The following is a 17,942-nucleotide window of genomic DNA, read 5'->3' on the forward strand; positions in this document are numbered from 1 at the left end:
GTTGGAGTGCATATTACCTTTCAATAACATTTGAGTTAAGAGACAATTCAAATTTCAGAAAACCAGGACAGAGTTAAGATGAAACTCACAAGAAACCCAAACCTCTGACAGATGGAAATTCGCAGTTAAAGTAGCCAAAGGCCCTTAACTCTGTGCCAGTAACGAAGTGCTGAGAAAATAAGAAACATGCTCTACCATATGGTACTTTAGCCATCCAAAACAAGTGCCTTCATTTTAGCATTGATATCTATAACTAGGATACTTTCATCTTAATCATACAGTGGTTGAGCATCTTTCTGGCCTTCTCTATGGTCATATACAACATGTGCACACAAATCTTTCAAATTCCTGAATAGACAGATAGCATATGGAAGGCAGTCATTCCTCACTCTTCATTAGGGTCCTGATCTTCGGAGAGTGCTCACCATCTATGATTCATGTGTCATCCAACTAGTCACATGTCTTTAGACCCCAAGCTAATGTGTTTCTCTATAAAAGCCTCATATTCCTGGATCATAAGATTAGAGCAGTTAGATGAAAAGTGTGCAAGTTAGCATGGTGAGAAATCATTTCACTTAGTATTGGATATGTGTGCATGAAACAAATGATAAAATCCATGTTCTGTAGTACACTTTTTTTCAATCATCTGCAAGACCGAGTAGATAGCTGACGGCTATCTCGGTGGGGATAGCCAAACTATCTTAACTGTGATTTCCATACTTTCAAAGGTTTGGGTTTCCTGTAAATTTAACCTTAATTTTGAATATCTTGTGTTTCTAACGTGTATTTTTGTTTGTTTGTTGCTGTTATTATCTCATAACTGTTAATTTCTGGTCTCACCAGGTTGTGATGAGGGCTTGTTTGATTCACTTCAAGCTTAGTTTAAGTCCTGATTTTGGATTGTCTTTCATAACTTGGTATTGTTTTTCCATCTTTAGGTTAAGAAACAGATATTGGATGAAGAAATCTACTGCTCTCCAGAGGCTACAGTTTTATTGGCTTCTTATGCTGTGCAGGCTAAGGTTAGTGCACAAAAGTGGCTTTTCTTTTTATTCAGTTTTTATCAAACATGATTATACAGTTTTAACTAACACATACAATACTGTTAAACTTTGCTGTGAAGAAAGTAGGTCAGCTGGGGACATGAAGGTATTGCAGAAAGAGGAGTGTTCTATTCTATATAATTACTTGCAATTAGGGGGAGAGAGGCTTGTTTGCTATTTTACATTATGCTTTTAACAAGTTAGAGGACTAAAATTAGATCCTGTTCTCTGGATTGTCCTATTGGGCTAAGAGGCAGAGTGTGAATATCTTGACCCTGAAACATCTGTATATAGCACTTTGGTATAAGCTTATATTAAAATGTAAAATTATTCCTGGCTCTTTAAAAGACGTCCATGGATCCTGCAGGTGGCTGGTTGCCCTCAGTTCCTACTGAAATCAATGGGAACTGAGGACATTCAGCATCTTTAAGTATCAGAGGCCCCCATATGCTCACAGGGGTCAAAATTGCCCAAAGGCAGAAGGTCAGCACCAATCCCTCTGCACTGCTGACTGCAGTAGCCATGTGTGAGTTTGTGTACAGGAGGAATAGCTGAGCCAGCAAAGCCACCACATCCCCAGAATGCAGCTGAAGTGGGCTCCTTGTCGCCTCTGGATCAGCTGAGGCGAAGGAGGATGTGGGAGGGTGGGACAGGGAAGGAGTCGCTGGATCTGTAGTTACATGGATTCACAGACTGGAACTTCCGCAAGGGGCTGCGGAGGGACTGTGCCTAGTATTTCAGTCCATAGGCTAGAACAGTGGCTTGTTGAAGCCACATGCCTTGGCCACAGACTAACGACAAATTCCATACCCCAAACCCATCTAGTGGATCCCTGCACAAAGCCCATTTACTTGGGCTGTACTTCCCCCTAGAGGCAGTCATTCTAGACAAAAGTTGTCCAGCTACCAAATTCTCCGGCATCCTGCAGGTATTTAACCAAATCTGTTGTTTTCTCCTGTGACAGTATGGTGACTATGACCCGAATTTTCATGAGCCAGGCTTTCTTGCCCAAGAAGAGCTGTTACCCAAAAGAGTAAGTATTTCCCATGCCTGAACATGAATATTTTTAGCTGCATGAAGAAGCAAGTATTTTCATGGGGCTGGCCATAACCCCAGGAATTCACACTGTTCGTGTATGTGTGTTTGCTCTGAACTTGGCAAGAAGTCCCAGCTGTGAACTTTGTTGACACTTATACACTGTGTTGTTTGGGAGCGGCAGGTAATAAACACCCCACTGGCAGCACACGTCTTCATATGTTCAAAAGAAAACCAACTCCTTCCCTGCTCTGTAGGTCCTCAGGCAGTATCAGATGACAGCAGACATGTGGGAAGAAAAGATATCAGCTTGGTATGCAGAGCACAGGGGTATTGCCAGGTACTGTAACACTTCTTGGGAGATCAGACATATCCATTACATCAGTACAACCCACTTGACTTCAGTTGGGTTTTACAGGTATAAGTCAGCAGATGGGTGTCTGACCCCCATTTATGTTGGTTTATCAACATTGTATTCCTAATAGGAACATTTATTACTGAATGAATGGAAAAATACAATATTTTGGTACTAAGATCCTGCTCATACCAGATGCTGAGCAATTGAGAGAGACTTAGTGCCTTCGACTTGCATTGAAGCCAATGGAGGGGTTGAGGCCCTGTTTCAGAGGCACGCCATACCAGGCCCCATGTTAAGCTAAAGAGAATGAACCTCCCTATATCTCAGACCTACTTAGGGAAATCCGAGAGAAATTGCTAGGGTTATAGAGGCACGAGCCTACTTAGCTAGGAACCAAGATGGAGTTGGGGGGAGGGGGGGGGAAATCCACCTGTGCAAGAATCATGGGGTTTGTCTTGGTGCTGTTCCATGTTGATGTTCCAGGGCTTATACAACCAACAGTGATGTACTCAAACCTGTTTGGCAATAAAATAAAACTCAATATGAGTTTTAGGCATCCAGAGTTGATCTAGTCCAAGTTGTTTTAATTCATTTGTTCTTTATTTAGCTGCCCTGGATGCACATTAACATTCTCTCCTCAGTATTTATTATTTTGCCTGCCTTGAAAGAAGAATGGCAATGAGGTTGATGAGTGGCTGAAAGACTTTCTCTGTTAGTCAAAGGGCAGCTTTGGCGTGCTTTTGGACTTTAATGCAAAATGTTGTTTGGAGCCTCTTACAGCAATACTTCTCAGTGAACCACTTCCTGAGGGGAAAACTCCTGTGTCATGGAAGACCATGTTAGAGTAGGTCTCTAGCCAGCGGCATCTGTTATCATCTGAAAGAGGCAAAACTGACATGCAGAGATGAGATTGGAGCCAGTTACCAGTAATGGGTAAAGGTTATACTATATGTGACTCAAATAGGGTTGGTAAAGCTTTACTCTGTTCATCTGGAGTAGACTGCACTGGTTAAGCTGTCAGAAATAGATCATGCACTTAACAGTGCAGATCTTAAAAGCTGTACAGCAAAACTTAAGTACAAGTAAATCAAATTACAAAGGAGCAAAAGACCCAGTCACCTGGTTAGGATTGCTCTCTCCTCTAATTTTCCATTACTATTTTGAAGAGGAAAATTGGTTGGAATTTACTTGAATTTCCAAGTGTAATCACTGTTGTGCTTTCTAGGGATGAAGCAAAGATGAACTATTTGAAAATTGCTCAGGATTTGGAGATGTATGGTGTCAATTACTTTCCTATTGCTGTAAGTGTATCATATTAAGCTGTATTATTATTTGCTATAGATTCATTGATTCTAAATCTTCAGCCCAGTGAGGGCCAGTGTTTCCTGATACTTGGAGCAGGGGACTTTAGAACTAGGATTCATAGGTTCTGTTTCCACCTCTGCCACTGACTGGCCATGTGGCCACGGACACACTACTCTCTCAGCTTACTGGTCTGCAAAATAAATACAATAAGTTCCTGTGAATAGAACTATTAGGCTTAATTATATAATGTCTGTAAAAGGTCTTTGATATCAGCATGTGATGACAGCCTAGTGAGGTCACCTCAGGGCTGCCCAGAAGGGGGGGCAAGTGGGGCAATTTGCCCCAGGCCCTGCAGGGGCTCCAACAAGAGTTTTTCGGGGCCCCTGGAGCAGGGTCCTTTACTCGCTCTGGGGGCCCTGGAAAACTCTCGTGGGGCCCCCGGAGCTTCTTCTGCTCTGGGTCTTCGGCGGCAATTAGGCGGCGGGGGGTCCTTCCGCTCCGGGACCCGCCGCCCAAGTTCCCTGAAGACCCGGGGCGGGGGGGGTCCTTCTGCCCCGGGACCCGCCGCCGAAGTCCCGGGTCTTCGGCAGCAATTAGATGGCGGGGGCCCCCGCCGCTGAAGACCCCAGGCCCCCTGAATCCTCCGGGCGGCCCTGGGTCACCTATGGTGACTGAGACTGGGATCTCTGGATCTAAAACTATGTGCTTCTACTGGCTAAGCTAAAGGACCAGGCCTGTTAGCTAGAGGTGGCAGCAGACTAATAAACCTCTTATATGGTGGAGACACTAGCCTCTAAAATATAAAATAAATTGCTTAGAATAAACAAGCTGCTGGAGTGTGGTTGTACATGCCACTAGAAATGGTGGTGGTCATAATTTATTGTATTCCTTTGCAGCAAAATAAGAGTGACACAGATCTCCTACTTGGAGTTGATGCTAAAGGTATTCACGTCTACAGCATAAATAACAGGTTCTCTCCAAATAAGTCTTTTGAATGGAGTGGTATCAGAAACATTTCCTATAGTGAGAAAGAGGTAGGATGGATCTAACCTATTACTCTCTTTGCGGTTGCGCGTGCACACACAGGGATTCTTGTAATAGATTGGAAGCAGTCTGTCTGTCTGAACAGCTGAAAAAAACCTGAGGATGGGGGATTTGTAACAAAACTCAGAATTATGGGCCTAATTTCCCCCCCCCCCCCAGGTGCTGAGTACCTGTAGCACCCATTGGTTTCCAGGGGAGCTATGGGTGCTCAGCCCTCCCTGAAAACTGAGCACCTCATTGCAATCTGATGGCTCTTTGACCTGTGACAAAAGTGTGGTGGTTTGTGTTAATTTTCCAGAAGATAAGGCCTACAAAAGCCACCATGATTGGCTCCAGTTGCCCCTGTGGAGAAGCCAAGGATTGAATGATCCATGAAGACTGAACTCTGTCTTCATTTACAGAGCTAGTGCCTCCAGCCTGACCTGGAGGGACCATGGCAAGAGAGGGCACGTAGGGAGGCATTTGCATTTTCTACCTGCACTCTATCTGTTCTGTGAATAAGTAGAAGACTTCCATCTCCAGAGCTATAAATCCAGCACATTTCATAAGAGTTCAGTTGGATTTAAAGAGATTACAGATCATCCTCCATACAAAGAAGGGGGTGTGTGGAGGGGAAGGTGTGAGAGAGAACTGAAATATTGCTAACTGGAAGACTGATCAGGAGAAAACATCAGCACTGGAATCCCTAGGAATTAACAGTAAAAGCGGAGCATAGTCTGTCCCTTTCTTTTCAATGAGTCCTTTCAAATTGGGGTCCAAATTCTGCTCTGGTGTAAATCCAAAGTTAGAGGTGTGCATGTATTAAAACATTCATTATCTTCTACTATTCAAACACAGCCTTGCTTTGGGTAAGATGTTTGAATGACTGTTACCCACAGAGTAAAATGAGCTATAACCAGTTTTATTTATAATCTCAGTGAAACCGTATCTGAAATCAGATGACTGGCACTGAGATTATGCAACAAAATGCAAATGAGTGAATCGGAATAGAGTGCTAATTCATGAGTCACAGCAAAGGCCAGGATCTAAAAGAAGGGAGCTGCTTTTATTGTACTGTTGAGTTGAATTCAACATAGGAAGTGAAACACTGTGCTGGCCCCCTTGCAATATAGCCCTTTTTCACTTACTCCTCAGAAAACAATTTGGGAGATGAACTCTGAATAAGGAAAAGTTCCGTGAACGGGTCCTGATGTCCAGATTTTATCCTTCAGGCCTTTTGTTGTGTATTTCCTGTTTGTTTGGTTTATAACCAGAGTTAGGGTGACCAGACAGCAAGTGTGAAAAATCGGAATGGGGGTGGGGGGTAATAGGAGTCTATATAAGAAAAAGACCCAAAAATCGGGACTGTCTCATTAAAATCAGGACATCTGGTCACCCTAACCAGAGTGGTGTTGGATATTTCACAAGGGCAGGCTTGGAGTATTAAATTTGTTAAAAAGACAACTTACAGAGATTAATAATAACTTCATTATAATGATGACTATTGAATTTGATGGCCTCAATCCAGTTCATCACGAAGCCACTGTCACAGCTGGCACTAACTGGCCCCATTGCTGGCAGCTTCAACTTCTAAAATCCCTTAGCAATCTGATTGCAGGACTGGAAACCAAGAGTTCTTGTTGTCTAATCCCAACTCTGGCTCTGATTCTCTGAGGTCTCGAGCAATCATTAACGTCTTGGCTCAGTTTCCCCTCTATGCTGGGGATAATGCTTTCATGTAGGTGTGGGTTCGTTATTGTCTGCTGTAGAAATAGTATTCAGTAGTTTCAGCTTTTTATTGATCCAAACTTTTCTGCTTCCTTTTTTTTTTCCCAGCTAACCATTAAACCTCTTGATAAAAAAGCAGAAGTTTTCAAATTCTTTTCCTCGCAGCTCAAAGTGAACAAACTGGTAAGTGGGCTGCTGCTCTTTTAAAAAATCTGAATGTAGTAACAATTTCAGTTGCATTGATTGATATCAGAATGAGAAATCTTATTCTCAGAATACCGCCATGGTCATGTGTGTCATGAGGATTGGTACTTAAGAGGCCTAAAGCCATAATAAAAATTAGTGTTGCAGTGATTGAGTTAAAAAAAAAAAAAGGGGGGGGGGAGGGATAGCTCAGTGGTTTGAGCATTGGCCTGCTAAACCCAGGGTTGTGAGTTCAATCCTTGAGGGGGGCCACTTAAGGATCTGGGGCAAAATCAGTACTTGGTCCTGCTAGTGAAGGCAGGGGGCTGGGCTCAATGACCTCTCAGGGTCCCTTCCAGTTCTAGGAGATGGGATATCTCCATTTATTTATTTATTTTATTTTATAAAAATGAATGAGAGAAACTGGTGTACCATATTGTGCCCTACATGAGAGAACCCACCCGGGGACCAAGAAACGTTGTCTGTCTGAACACTTGTGTTTTTCCTCTAAATTATTCTGTTTGTGGGTGACTTTGCCCTCTTTTTTTAGAATGGGCATGGGAGGAGACTCACCAACTGTGTAAAAGACCAGAGAGCCACAGGGAAATCCTGCAGATCCAAGGCTAGGGCATTGTGGGAAGGCAGGATGCCCCCTTTGCTTCCTCAGGAGCGGTGCTTCTGTGGATTCTCATTTCCTCAAGGAACAACAAGGAAAGGGAAGCAGCATACGATACTGCTGACTGGGTTGCCATTATCTTTCATTGAAATATCCCTATGGGATTGATGGGGGAAGACACCGGCTCAGTCCTCTCCCTAGCTAACCATATCCTTTCCCAACCTGCAGAGCCCTCATCTTATTATGCACCTGTGGAGGGTCTTCTGCAGATGACCTGCCATGCCACTACTGCTCTTCTCCCTCATATGCCCCCACCCCGACTAGTTCCATTTACCTCTCTTACAGCAGCAGAACTGGAGGAGAAATTGGTGCCAGAGAAGGTGACTGAATAAGGAAAGAGACTTTCAGCCTGTTTTGAACCTGTCCAAATCATATATTTGCTGACTAAAGATGTGCCTTACCTTGACTTGCTAGGCTAGAAACCTACAAAACTAATTGTCACTTTTATTGGCGGGGGAGGAATTGCTAGCTCCTGATGACTCTGAAGTTCACCCCCAAGTAGGAGACGTGTTTGCATTTCTGTGCGGTGCTCTTCACCCAGCTCACTGCAACTCACTTGTGTTGCAATTGCTTTGCTTTTTGCAGATTTTACAGTTGTGCATTGGAAACCATGACTTGTTCATGAGAAGGAGAAAAGTGGACTCCATCGAGATCCAGCAAATGAAAGCTCAGGCCAGGGAGGAAAAGGCTAGAAAAAAAGTAGGTTCCTTCTGCGCCTTGTTGCTGAAAGTATTATTCCATTCACTACACATACGTTATTCTTCACCCTACTTGTTCATATCGTGAGCAGAGATGAATTTGTGTATGTGTGTGTGCGCTCTCAATGGTGTCTGTTGATGCATGCGGAGGGAATGAGAACATGAGCAGCTGTGGGAGGTGTGGAACGCTAGAGGATACAGTATGTGTGTTGTGCATGGGTGGTATCTGTGGTAGAGGGATGCTCATGTGTCACTCCTCCCTTTGTACTACACCTGCGCAAGTGCTCCATATGGACAGCACTTTTAAATAACCAGGCTCACCAGCTGTCGAATTCAATACAGATGAACTGCCCTGGCAATTTGCAAGATGCCCTGATAGTGGCAGATAGCCATGCAGCAGCCGGACAGCTTTCAGTTCTCTAGAAATATTTACCCAGTTTGCTCTGCAGTCCCAGTCGGTGAGCGTCACTCATTATCTTTCCAGATGGAGACTCAAAGGCTGGCCAGGGAGAAGCAGCTCCGAGAAGAAGCAGAGCGAGCCAAAGAAGAGCTGGAAAGGCGCCTCTTCCAGATGGAAGATGAAGCCAGGCAAGCCAACGAGGCACTGGTGAGCATTGCAGTAGTCTGTGAATGTCATCTGGCCTTGGGCGAAGTCCAGATTTATTAGCTCCTTTTCCTGTGGCGTTAGCTAGGACACTGAGGGAATGTCTGTACTGCAATTAAAAACCTATGGGACTGAGTCTCAGAGCCCAGGTCAATTGACTCTGGGTCACAGAACTCAGGCTGCAGGGCTAAAAATTGCAGTCTAGCTGTTCGGGCTCGGGCTGGAACACGGGCTCTGAGACCCTCTGTCCTCATGGGGTCTCAGACCCCGGGTTCCAGCCCAAGTTCGAACATTGACACTGCAATTTTTAGCTCTGCAGCCTGAGTTGGCTGACCGGGGCCAGCCACGGCAATGCCACAGGTCTCTTATTGCAGTGTAGATGTGCCCTGAGTGTTATTGTTAAGGGAAGGAGGGAGATTTTCTGGGAGGCAGGGCATGCTTGCACTCTTACAGGGAGCCAGGCCTGCCCCCAATCTCCATTTGCTGGGAACCACCCACTTCCCCCTGATTTCTCTGCCAACACCTTGTTCAGGCCTGGAGCCAGAGGGAGAGGAAAGCGGCTGCATCAGGAACTGAAGCTGTGGAGGGACTGGGAGCTGAAAAGAGGCAGGCAGAGTTCACTAGGCTCTGCCCATTTGGGAGATGTCTTAGTCCAGTGCTGAGTAAAGGAGGAGAGGTCTTATACGGTGGAAGGAGTGAGGGAGAGTGGAAGGCAAGAATACTGGAGCAGAGGGAGACTAGACATCCTGGAAATGTTTACTTGGCTCTAGGCCCTCAGTAAAGAGGGCTAAGGACGAATATAATGATCCTTGGTATGTTAAGGGTTAACATTATTATGATCTGCAGGGGAAAGACCTCCTGCTCTAAGCTGACTCTAGCTATTTTTCCTTTCTAAATGTTGCATCATAGTAGCTAAGATGAATCCGGTCTCTTTCTAGCTCCGGTCCCAGGAAACAGCAGAGCTGCTGGCCGAGAAAGCTCAGATTGCAGAAGAAGAGGCCAAACTGCTGGCCCAGAATGCTGCAGAAGCTGAGCAAGAGCGGCAGAGGTTGGAGATCACAGCACTGAAAACCAAGGAGGAGAAGCGTCTGATGGAGCAGAAGATGCGGGAGACAGAGCTGATTGCAGTAAAACTGGTGAAAGAGTCGGATCGAAGGTTAGATTTGCTCGTGGGTCTGGTGGGTGGCATCTGTCAGCCATGGCACTTGTGGATATACTGTGGGACTATCTTCCTAGAGTTTACGTGTGGAAGGAGGAATTCCCCAGGTGACACTTCACAGCTTTGTGCATCTTGTTCATTCCCACCTTGTACCAGTGAATTTGGAATTAGTGCCAGAAATTTTAGCAAAAATTGCATCCTCCGCTGTAGAGTTTTAACTGTAACTATGCAGCCAGTCCTCCTTAGCATTATCGAAAGACTGAGGGCTACTAATGGAGAGTCTAAACTTAAATTTAAAGCCTTGTGAACGCTAGAACCATGCTAATTAGAGGAGTTTAAACTTATAAGCGGTTTGCAGAATTCTATTATGGGGTTCCTAGCCCAGTGTAATGCATTTAATATAGACACTGTTGTAGATTATGTATATTCTATTGTTTGCACATGTATAGAATGCGAGGGCTCAGTGCTATCCTAAAATACAGGGCGTGCCTCATGTTGGTTGTTGTTGTTACAGGTATTTGTAAAGTTCTTATCACCCTGGTACCTGATGGCACTTTACTTATGCTAGTATGGTGTTAAACAACATTTTCCCAAAACAGGGAGCACTTGCTTGTCTGAAAAGTATCCCAAAGAGGATCTTTGATGTCAGATAATGGTTGAGGGCCCAGAGATTACAAGACAATGGGTGCAGAACTGGGCCCATAGGAATTAGAGATAGAAAAGATCTATTAAATCAGCCAGCTAATGCATGACTGTTCCCACAATCACCTCTTCTTGTGCTTTGTCCAGTTTACAATGTCCCATGCAATCAGGTTTTCACCTATGGAGATTATTTCAAAGGCTAACAGATGTCTCTCAGGAAACAAGCTAGGTGTATGAACTCAGTGTGTTGCCACATATTTGAAATCTACCACCTAACATTCACAATATGTTTGTCTGACAGAGCCAAAGAAGCTGAACATCTAAAACAGGATCTGCATGAAGCCAGGGAAGCTGAACGAAAAGCAAAGCAGAAACTTCTGGATGTAACTAAGCTTAATTATCTTGTAAGTTACCCAGTTTACATTCTGGGCAGCACTTTATTGGAGAGTGGACAAATAACCAATCATCATTTAAATGTAGATACAATGTAACTAACAAGTAAATACACATTATCCATGAAGCTTGCTCAAGACACTTTGTTACCAAGCTGATGTATTTATAACCTCTTTGTACTTTGCAGTCTTTGGACTTCACAATTTTAACATATCATGACAATTTAAGGAATATCTATCTATCACCATCACTGTTAATCACGTAGCATACACAGTACCCAGAGATGTTTGCAATTTAAGGATACCTGGATGTCGTACTGACAGAAGTGAAATATGGAAACTGAGTGACATTGAGAGAACTTTAGGAAGGGCTCAGAAAAGGAGCTTTGTGGATGAAAACTTGTCTGCGGCTTCAAACTTCTTTTGTATGCTCCAGTTTAGCAAAAGAGGGAATCTGCATTGTCAAAACAGAGGATTGGGACAGTCAGGTTCTACTCCGTTCTTTGCCACTGTGTCACTATGTGAACTAGGGCAAGCAACTTAGGGTAAAATTTTCAAAAGCGTCTGAGTCCCATTTTCAAAAGTGCCAGACTCCTCAGTACTTTAGCTTTTATTTTTGTGAGCATAATGGGATAAGATGAAAGTTTATTCCTCCTGGCCTGTGTTTAAAGTAAAGCTGTGGGCTTGCACAGAAGCAGTATTTGCCACTGTGACCTGAGGTGCCAGGAGCAAATGCCACTACTCCTTCTTATGGGGAAGCCAATCTATGCACATGCTGCACTCTGTGTAATATCCACAAAGTTTAAAAACTAGATGGGAAACATTCCAGCCATGCTGCTTCTCTCTCATTTGCACACAGTCTGTATGTATTGTAATGTATTTCATTGAAGGCTAACATTTTATTTCAAAAAGATTTGTTGAGGGCCAGCCAGCCAGGGAGGAAAGGGATATGAATGCCTACAGCCATCTTTAGAATCAATGGGAAGACATCAATTTTGGAGACCGCATGTGAGATTTTTGTAGAAGCTAGAAATATACTTGAAATTAAAAACAAATGTTCTAATTGTATTGTTAATGGAACAAACCCTTTTTGATTATCTTGCATCTTTTAGCATGTGGCCCGGTATCCTCATCATTCACCTGCTGACACCAGAGATGTCAACTTTGACAAAGGATCTGTAAAGATGGATTTAAAAGATGTAGATCTGAAGAGACTGTCCTTTGAGATAGAAAGAGAGAGGTACTGGAACACTCCTAAGATGTAAATAAACTAGGGAGTCTTAACCTGAGAAATTAGAGATGGAAAATACCTGTTATGTCTCCTGATGTATCCTCCTACCAGTGCAGGATTGTTCCCCACAATACATATGGGTGATTGCCTTATACAGAAGTAATAGCATCAGCTCTGTAACACATTAGCTTTTTAGAAGGAGAAAAAATGCTTTCTTGGCATCTAGCCATGAAGAGTACAGAGATCTGGGATTTAAAGGAATACATTGTCTAGGGGCAAAGCACTATGCTCTGATATGAGTATGCAGGAGGATGGAAACAACTGACTGGTGCATTGAGAGGGCTTTCCTTTCCTTTGCCCCATTGTAGACTGTATACTGGACTAGGGGAACCGTTGTTCTGTTATGGTCTTTCCTACATTCCTGTGAAAAGTGGCTTTAAAATCTACCAAAAGACTATTCAAAATGTTCCTAGATATTACACTTGCTTGCCAACACAGATCTTGGAGAGTATCAAGTTGGTTCTGCGGCTATCTTGAATGTTAAAAATGGTTTATAAGCTGCATTGTGGGCAAATGGACATAAAGTGGCAAGACTCACTCTTTTAAAAAAAAAAAAAAAAAAAAGCTTTCACTCCGCATGCACTATAAAGTATGCTATGCTTTCATAGAGTTTATCGTCAGAAGAGCCCATTAGTCAGCTAGCCTAACTTCCTGTATATCACAGCCCAGATACCCCCATATGGAGCCAAATAACTTCAGCAGTATCGGTATCTGACTGAGTGAAATGCATTAATGTTCTGATAGTACATTAGCTGACAATGCAAGGAGCTAGTACACTTATTATTTGCATCATTGTTGTGCCTAGGACCCCCAGCCATGGACCAGGACTCCATTGTGCTAGGCAATGTCCAGTCACAAAACAAACAGATGGTCCCTGCCCCCAAAGAGCTTATGATCTAAGTAGAAGACAAGAGACAACAGATGGATGTAGACAGACTTAAAGTCTTACCTATACCTATTGTGGGACCCTCTATGATTCTGCAGATTCCTATATAAAGCTGGTTCTCCGACTGTTTAGTAACACCTAACAGGAGATTCTGTGTGTGACTGCTGGATTTCTAGTTGAGAGGGAGCAGGTCTTGCTGTGATCATCTGGAAGTAAATGTGTCTTCACAGGTTTCCCATGCAGCCCATAACCTAAGCTTACATTTCTAACCATTCCCCTTTGTTCTGACTTCTCCCAGTTAAAGCAAACCTCCCTCCGCATGCAGACCCAAATCTGTAAACTTCCTGCAGGTGCTGTCAGCAGTTCAGAATGAATGTAATGACAACGAAAGAGAAGTCAGGGTCACTGAAAGCCTTTCCCTGTAATGAAACAATTGGAGAACAGAGGTCCAGGCCCATTTGGAGCAAATATCAGACTAAATAAAATACTAATCGGATGAAGTTATTGACTGTCAATTGAATAACTTCAAGTGTCAAATTAATTTCTGATGTAAGATAAGTGGATTTACAATGGGGATGGGTTTTGCCCCAGAAGCTATGAATGAAAATTTCTTACAAATTGCCATTACAAAATAGATGAATGTAAAAACTACAAAACCCTCCTTTAGAATCATAGAATATCAGGGTTGGAAGGGACCTCAGGAGGTCATCTAGTCCAACCCCCTGCTCAAAGCAGGACCAATTCCCAACTAAATCATCCCAGCCAGGGCTTTGTCAAGCCTGACCTTAAAAACCTCTAAGGATGGAGATTCCACCACCTCCCTAGGTAACGCATTCCAGTGCTTCACCACCCTCCTAGTGAAAAAGTTTTTCCTAATATCCAACCTAAACCTCCCCCACTGCAACTTGAGACCATTACTCCTTGTTCTGTCATCAGGTATCACTGAGAACAGTCTAGATCCATCCTCTTTGGAACCCCCTTTCAGGTAGTTGAAAGCAGCTATCAAATCCCCCCTCATTCTTCTCTTTTGGAGACTAAACAATCCCAGTTCCCTCAACCTCTCCTCATAAGTCATGTGCTCCAGCCCCCTAATCATTTTTATTGCGCTCCACTGGACCCTTTCCAATTTTTCCACATCCTTCTTGCAGTGTGGGGCCCAAAACTGGACACAGTACTCCAGATGAGGCCTCACCAATGTCGAATAGAGGGGAATGATCACGTCCTTTGATCTGCTGGCAATGCCCTTACTTATACAGCCCAAAATGCCATTAGCCTTCTTGGCAACAAGGGCACACTATTGCCTCATATCCAGCTTCTCGTCCACTGTAACCCCTACGTCCTTTTCTGTAGAACTGCTGCCTAGCCATTCGGTCCCTAGTCTGTAACAGTGAATGGGATTCTTCCATCCTACTTGCAGGACTCTGCACTTGTCCTTTAGAGCTACCACTGGCTAATTAGATTCATGTTTTGTCGTCTTCTCTCCCTGTGTGGCTTGCAGGTTAGATTACTTGGAAAAGAGCAAAAAATTTGAAGATCGATTGAAAGAGCTGAAGTCAGAAATCCATGCACTGAAACTAGAGGAAAAACAAAATGGGCTCTACTCTCACTGGAATGAAGTTCTTGGATCCTTGGATCGTTCAATAGGAAATGTATGTAACCCTAAATATAGGTTTTATAATGAGAATAACAGATAAGCTTACTCATGCAGTAGAAACTAATAAATATAGAAGGTTCAGTTAACACCATAAACAAAGGGACATTAGAATCCCTATAATGTTTCTAAAAGCATATGCTAAACATATACTTCATATTTTGGCATGAAACACACATTCACTCTCTCTATTGATAATAAAATGTGAAAAGTGGGTCTGGAGACATTAAAAGTGGCATTTTCTGCTGGAAGCGTTTTATGGGAGGAATCCCCTCAAATGTACAACAGTCAAAAATTGTGAGCTCCCAGGAAGAGTCCCATAAAGGTTGAAGGCTGTTGGGCAAAATAAGCTCTTGCAACTCAAAAGAGTTAAATGTGGCATAGTTGTAATCAGTCTCTTTCTACTTTGTGTGTGTGTGTGTGTGTGTGTGTGTGTGTGTGTGTGTGTGTGTTTATGCTAGATTCTTTTGATTTAGCAAACAAACTTTTGAGCCCCTTTCTGGACCGGTGCAACAGTAATAGGCCCCAGCCCTTCCAGATTTCTCCAAACCTAGTAGAAATTTGTCTTAGACTTAGAGTAACACACATTAGAGACAAAAAAGGGAGGCTTGGGTGAGAGAAGGCTCCTATAATTTCAGGTCCATGTATTTATGCCTTTGGCTTAACGTGAGCTGATGTAGTGAGAACACTATTTCACATATTCTGTCCTTTAAAGGCTCCCTCATGGATGAAAACCTTTGGAGCTGGAGACTTGTTGGATATAAATCTTGGAAAGCCCTTCCCAGCTTATCCATTAAATGCCACAAGCAGCTGGCCATGTACCAACAAGAATCAACATACAGTGCCCGTGGAAAAGTCAACTTTTCAAACAAATACCTTGGTTGCCAGCAATGTGGGGACAGGAACTAGAAAACAGATTATAAAGGTAATGGGATTTATATGTATTTTCCCAAAATGTGAATGAATTTAGTGCTTGTGAAAGTAAGGAATTAATAGCTTGGGCAAGCTTCTTCTACCCAACTCTGCCAGTGCCCCTCAATCCCAAACTGTGAAGGACTGCTAGTTATTCTAGTCCTTCAGTTTCATGCCATTTAAGGCAGCTTGTAAGATGGGCATCACAGGGGCTAGGATGAGATCAGCTGACTCCATTCCACCTGTGATCAAAGCTGGAATATGAATGAAAGATAAATCCTGTTTAGACAACAAGAGGATTTGTATTCAATAGCTGTATTTTCTTTATAGTTTGACCAAGCTTGAAAGTAAATTAATATGTCCTCAGTGCTGGCATCAGCAGTTTAAAACATAAACATGATTCCCTTCTGCACTAGTATTTATGGCTGTGAAAACCTAACTTTCAGCATTAAGGGGCAGGTAATAAGATACCAGTAACAGAAATTGACCAGACTGCCTACAATTCAGCTCTTATGTGGCAATGGTCATAGAACACCGCCTCTCTATCAGCTGTTTCACACCAGTGCTGTGTGGGTCCATGAGGGAGACCCTGTGTTCTTGTATGCTTGGCTCTTTCCAGGCGAGTGAATACATTGGGGGGGGGGGGTATAAAAGCTCAGTCTGCTTCTAGAGTTGACTAACTGGAGTGAGGATTGGAGGGGTGTAGGAATCCTGTTCTGAATCTGAGACTGGTTTAAGGGCAGGCAACTGTTGTTCAACATTTACAAACAAGTAACTTTATTTATGCACTACTAATTGTGCTGGTTGCCAGTGAACTAACTGGAGGTTTAAAGGAACGTTTGTCTGTGAATGAGGCTAGGGCAAGAGTTTCTATTCTATGATCAATAAACTTGAGCTGTGCTTCGTATATTTATGGTAAAGATTTTTCAGAATCACTAGACTGTCACATGACCTTAACTTGCAGACTGTAGGCATAGAATTGTAAGATAAAGTCCAATGCGGTTGGACAGAAGCAGCATCTTCCTAATGCAAATAATAAGGTAATTGTTTTAAGAAAATAGAATCCAAACTGCAAAGTGATGTCTGTCAGTGTGAAAACTTCCATGGGGAAGACAGGAAAAAAGGTCAAGCCATTTTGATGTGACTTCCTCAGGGCCACAGAGAGTTGATGACAAAGCCAGGCTTAGAGCTAAGGAATTCCTGGCTCCCACTCATATGCTTAAACAGAACTTTAGGGTGGAAATAACTTCTTTGATTTGCACGTAGGTTCAGCAGCAAGACTCAGACGTGATCTACATTTGAAGCGTCTCAGCGATTCAGTAATGCTTTCATCAAGAAGTGAATAGGCAGAACTTCAGCGTAATCCATTTGGCTGCCACAAGTTACTTACACAAAACCACTACATAACTTTAGCTACTCTATGTCCGCATCAAAACATGTCCTGTAATGAGAGTGTGGTGCTGCTCAGCGTCCAGAGAGGCAGCATCTGCCTATAGCACTGAAAATGACAAGCATCTTTCATAGTGGCAAACGTGAAATAATATAGGAGCCAAGTTACATCATGTGTGTTTCGTGAGAAAACATTTTACATTTAAAATGCCTTTTATCCTAAAGTGCTTTTTAAACTACAGAGCACCACTGAAATGCAGGACCCTTTAAAGCCAAGTGTAGCAAATAGTCAGTGGAACACACTGTGGGAGGAGGAGATGTTTGGGAAAATTCCTGCTTTTATAAAAAAAACTTACACAGAGCACACATGACTTTGTGGTTTTAAGTCTTAGCAGCTGGTGGGACACTTCTAAAGCCTGTTTCAGCATAGTTGTTAGTCCACAGAACATTTTTCACTTATCCCTAAACATAACAGACTGTCCAGATACTTGACTTGTATTTCTATTAGAGACAGTTTAGCTCTTAATTCTAAATTTAGGATTGGACAGGCTTTTTTTGTAGGTCTTAATACATCTATTTTGATGTCTCATGGAGATATGAATGAATCCTTAGTGTGGAAGTGCAAGACTTCTGTTTCTATATGGTTTTTGTGATAGTGTGGAATACCTTTGCTGCTGCCACCTGTAGAAGACTGTATAACTTACTGTCTCAGAGAAATTTTAAGTACTAGAGACAAAGGACACCTAACTGGTATCTGCTAAAGAGGGACTTGTCTCTGATGAAGACTAAACATGGTATCCACCACCCAGCATCTACTTTATCAGTAGAACCACTTTATACTTGAGGATGTTGTGCATTAAATGTATATTTAACTGAGATCTTCATACAAAATTGTAGCTAAAATATGGTGAACATGCAGGACAGAGTAAAAATGGATGTTAATGTTCATAAACATCTAGTCCTATAA

The 17,942-nt window shown here is 42.9% G+C and overlaps 1 protein-coding gene across 7 annotated transcripts in view; it reads left to right on the forward strand.

The window, feature by feature from the left end:
• LOC117867746 (merlin-like) overlaps nt 1-17,865 on the forward strand; it is a 32,991-nt gene extending 15,126 nt beyond the window's left edge. For all 7 annotated transcript variants that reach the window (XM_034752994.1, XM_034752993.1, XM_034752992.1 and 4 more), the window contains 14 exons: nt 939-1,022; nt 2,008-2,076; nt 2,336-2,418; nt 3,662-3,737; nt 4,638-4,775; nt 6,601-6,675; nt 7,937-8,050; nt 8,534-8,656; nt 9,592-9,809; nt 10,756-10,858; nt 11,959-12,086; nt 14,522-14,672; nt 15,390-15,599; nt 16,853-17,865. In XM_034752994.1, the coding sequence (XP_034608885.1) occupies nt 939-1,022; nt 2,008-2,076; nt 2,336-2,418; nt 3,662-3,737; nt 4,638-4,775; nt 6,601-6,675; nt 7,937-8,050; nt 8,534-8,656; nt 9,592-9,809; nt 10,756-10,858; nt 11,959-12,086; nt 14,522-14,672; nt 15,390-15,599; nt 16,853-16,888 (1,608 nt within the window). In that variant the 3' untranslated portion in view covers nt 16,889-17,865. The remainder of the gene's footprint in view (nt 1-938; nt 1,023-2,007; nt 2,077-2,335; nt 2,419-3,661; nt 3,738-4,637; nt 4,776-6,600; nt 6,676-7,936; nt 8,051-8,533; nt 8,657-9,591; nt 9,810-10,755; nt 10,859-11,958; nt 12,087-14,521; nt 14,673-15,389; nt 15,600-16,852) is intronic.
• Nucleotides 17,866-17,942: the final 77 nt, after the last annotated feature.

The sequence above is a fragment of the Trachemys scripta genome, chromosome 18 (assembly GCF_013100865.1).
Source record: "Trachemys scripta elegans isolate TJP31775 chromosome 18, CAS_Tse_1.0, whole genome shotgun sequence".
In the NCBI taxonomy this organism is placed as follows: Eukaryota; Metazoa; Chordata; order Testudines; family Emydidae; genus Trachemys; species Trachemys scripta.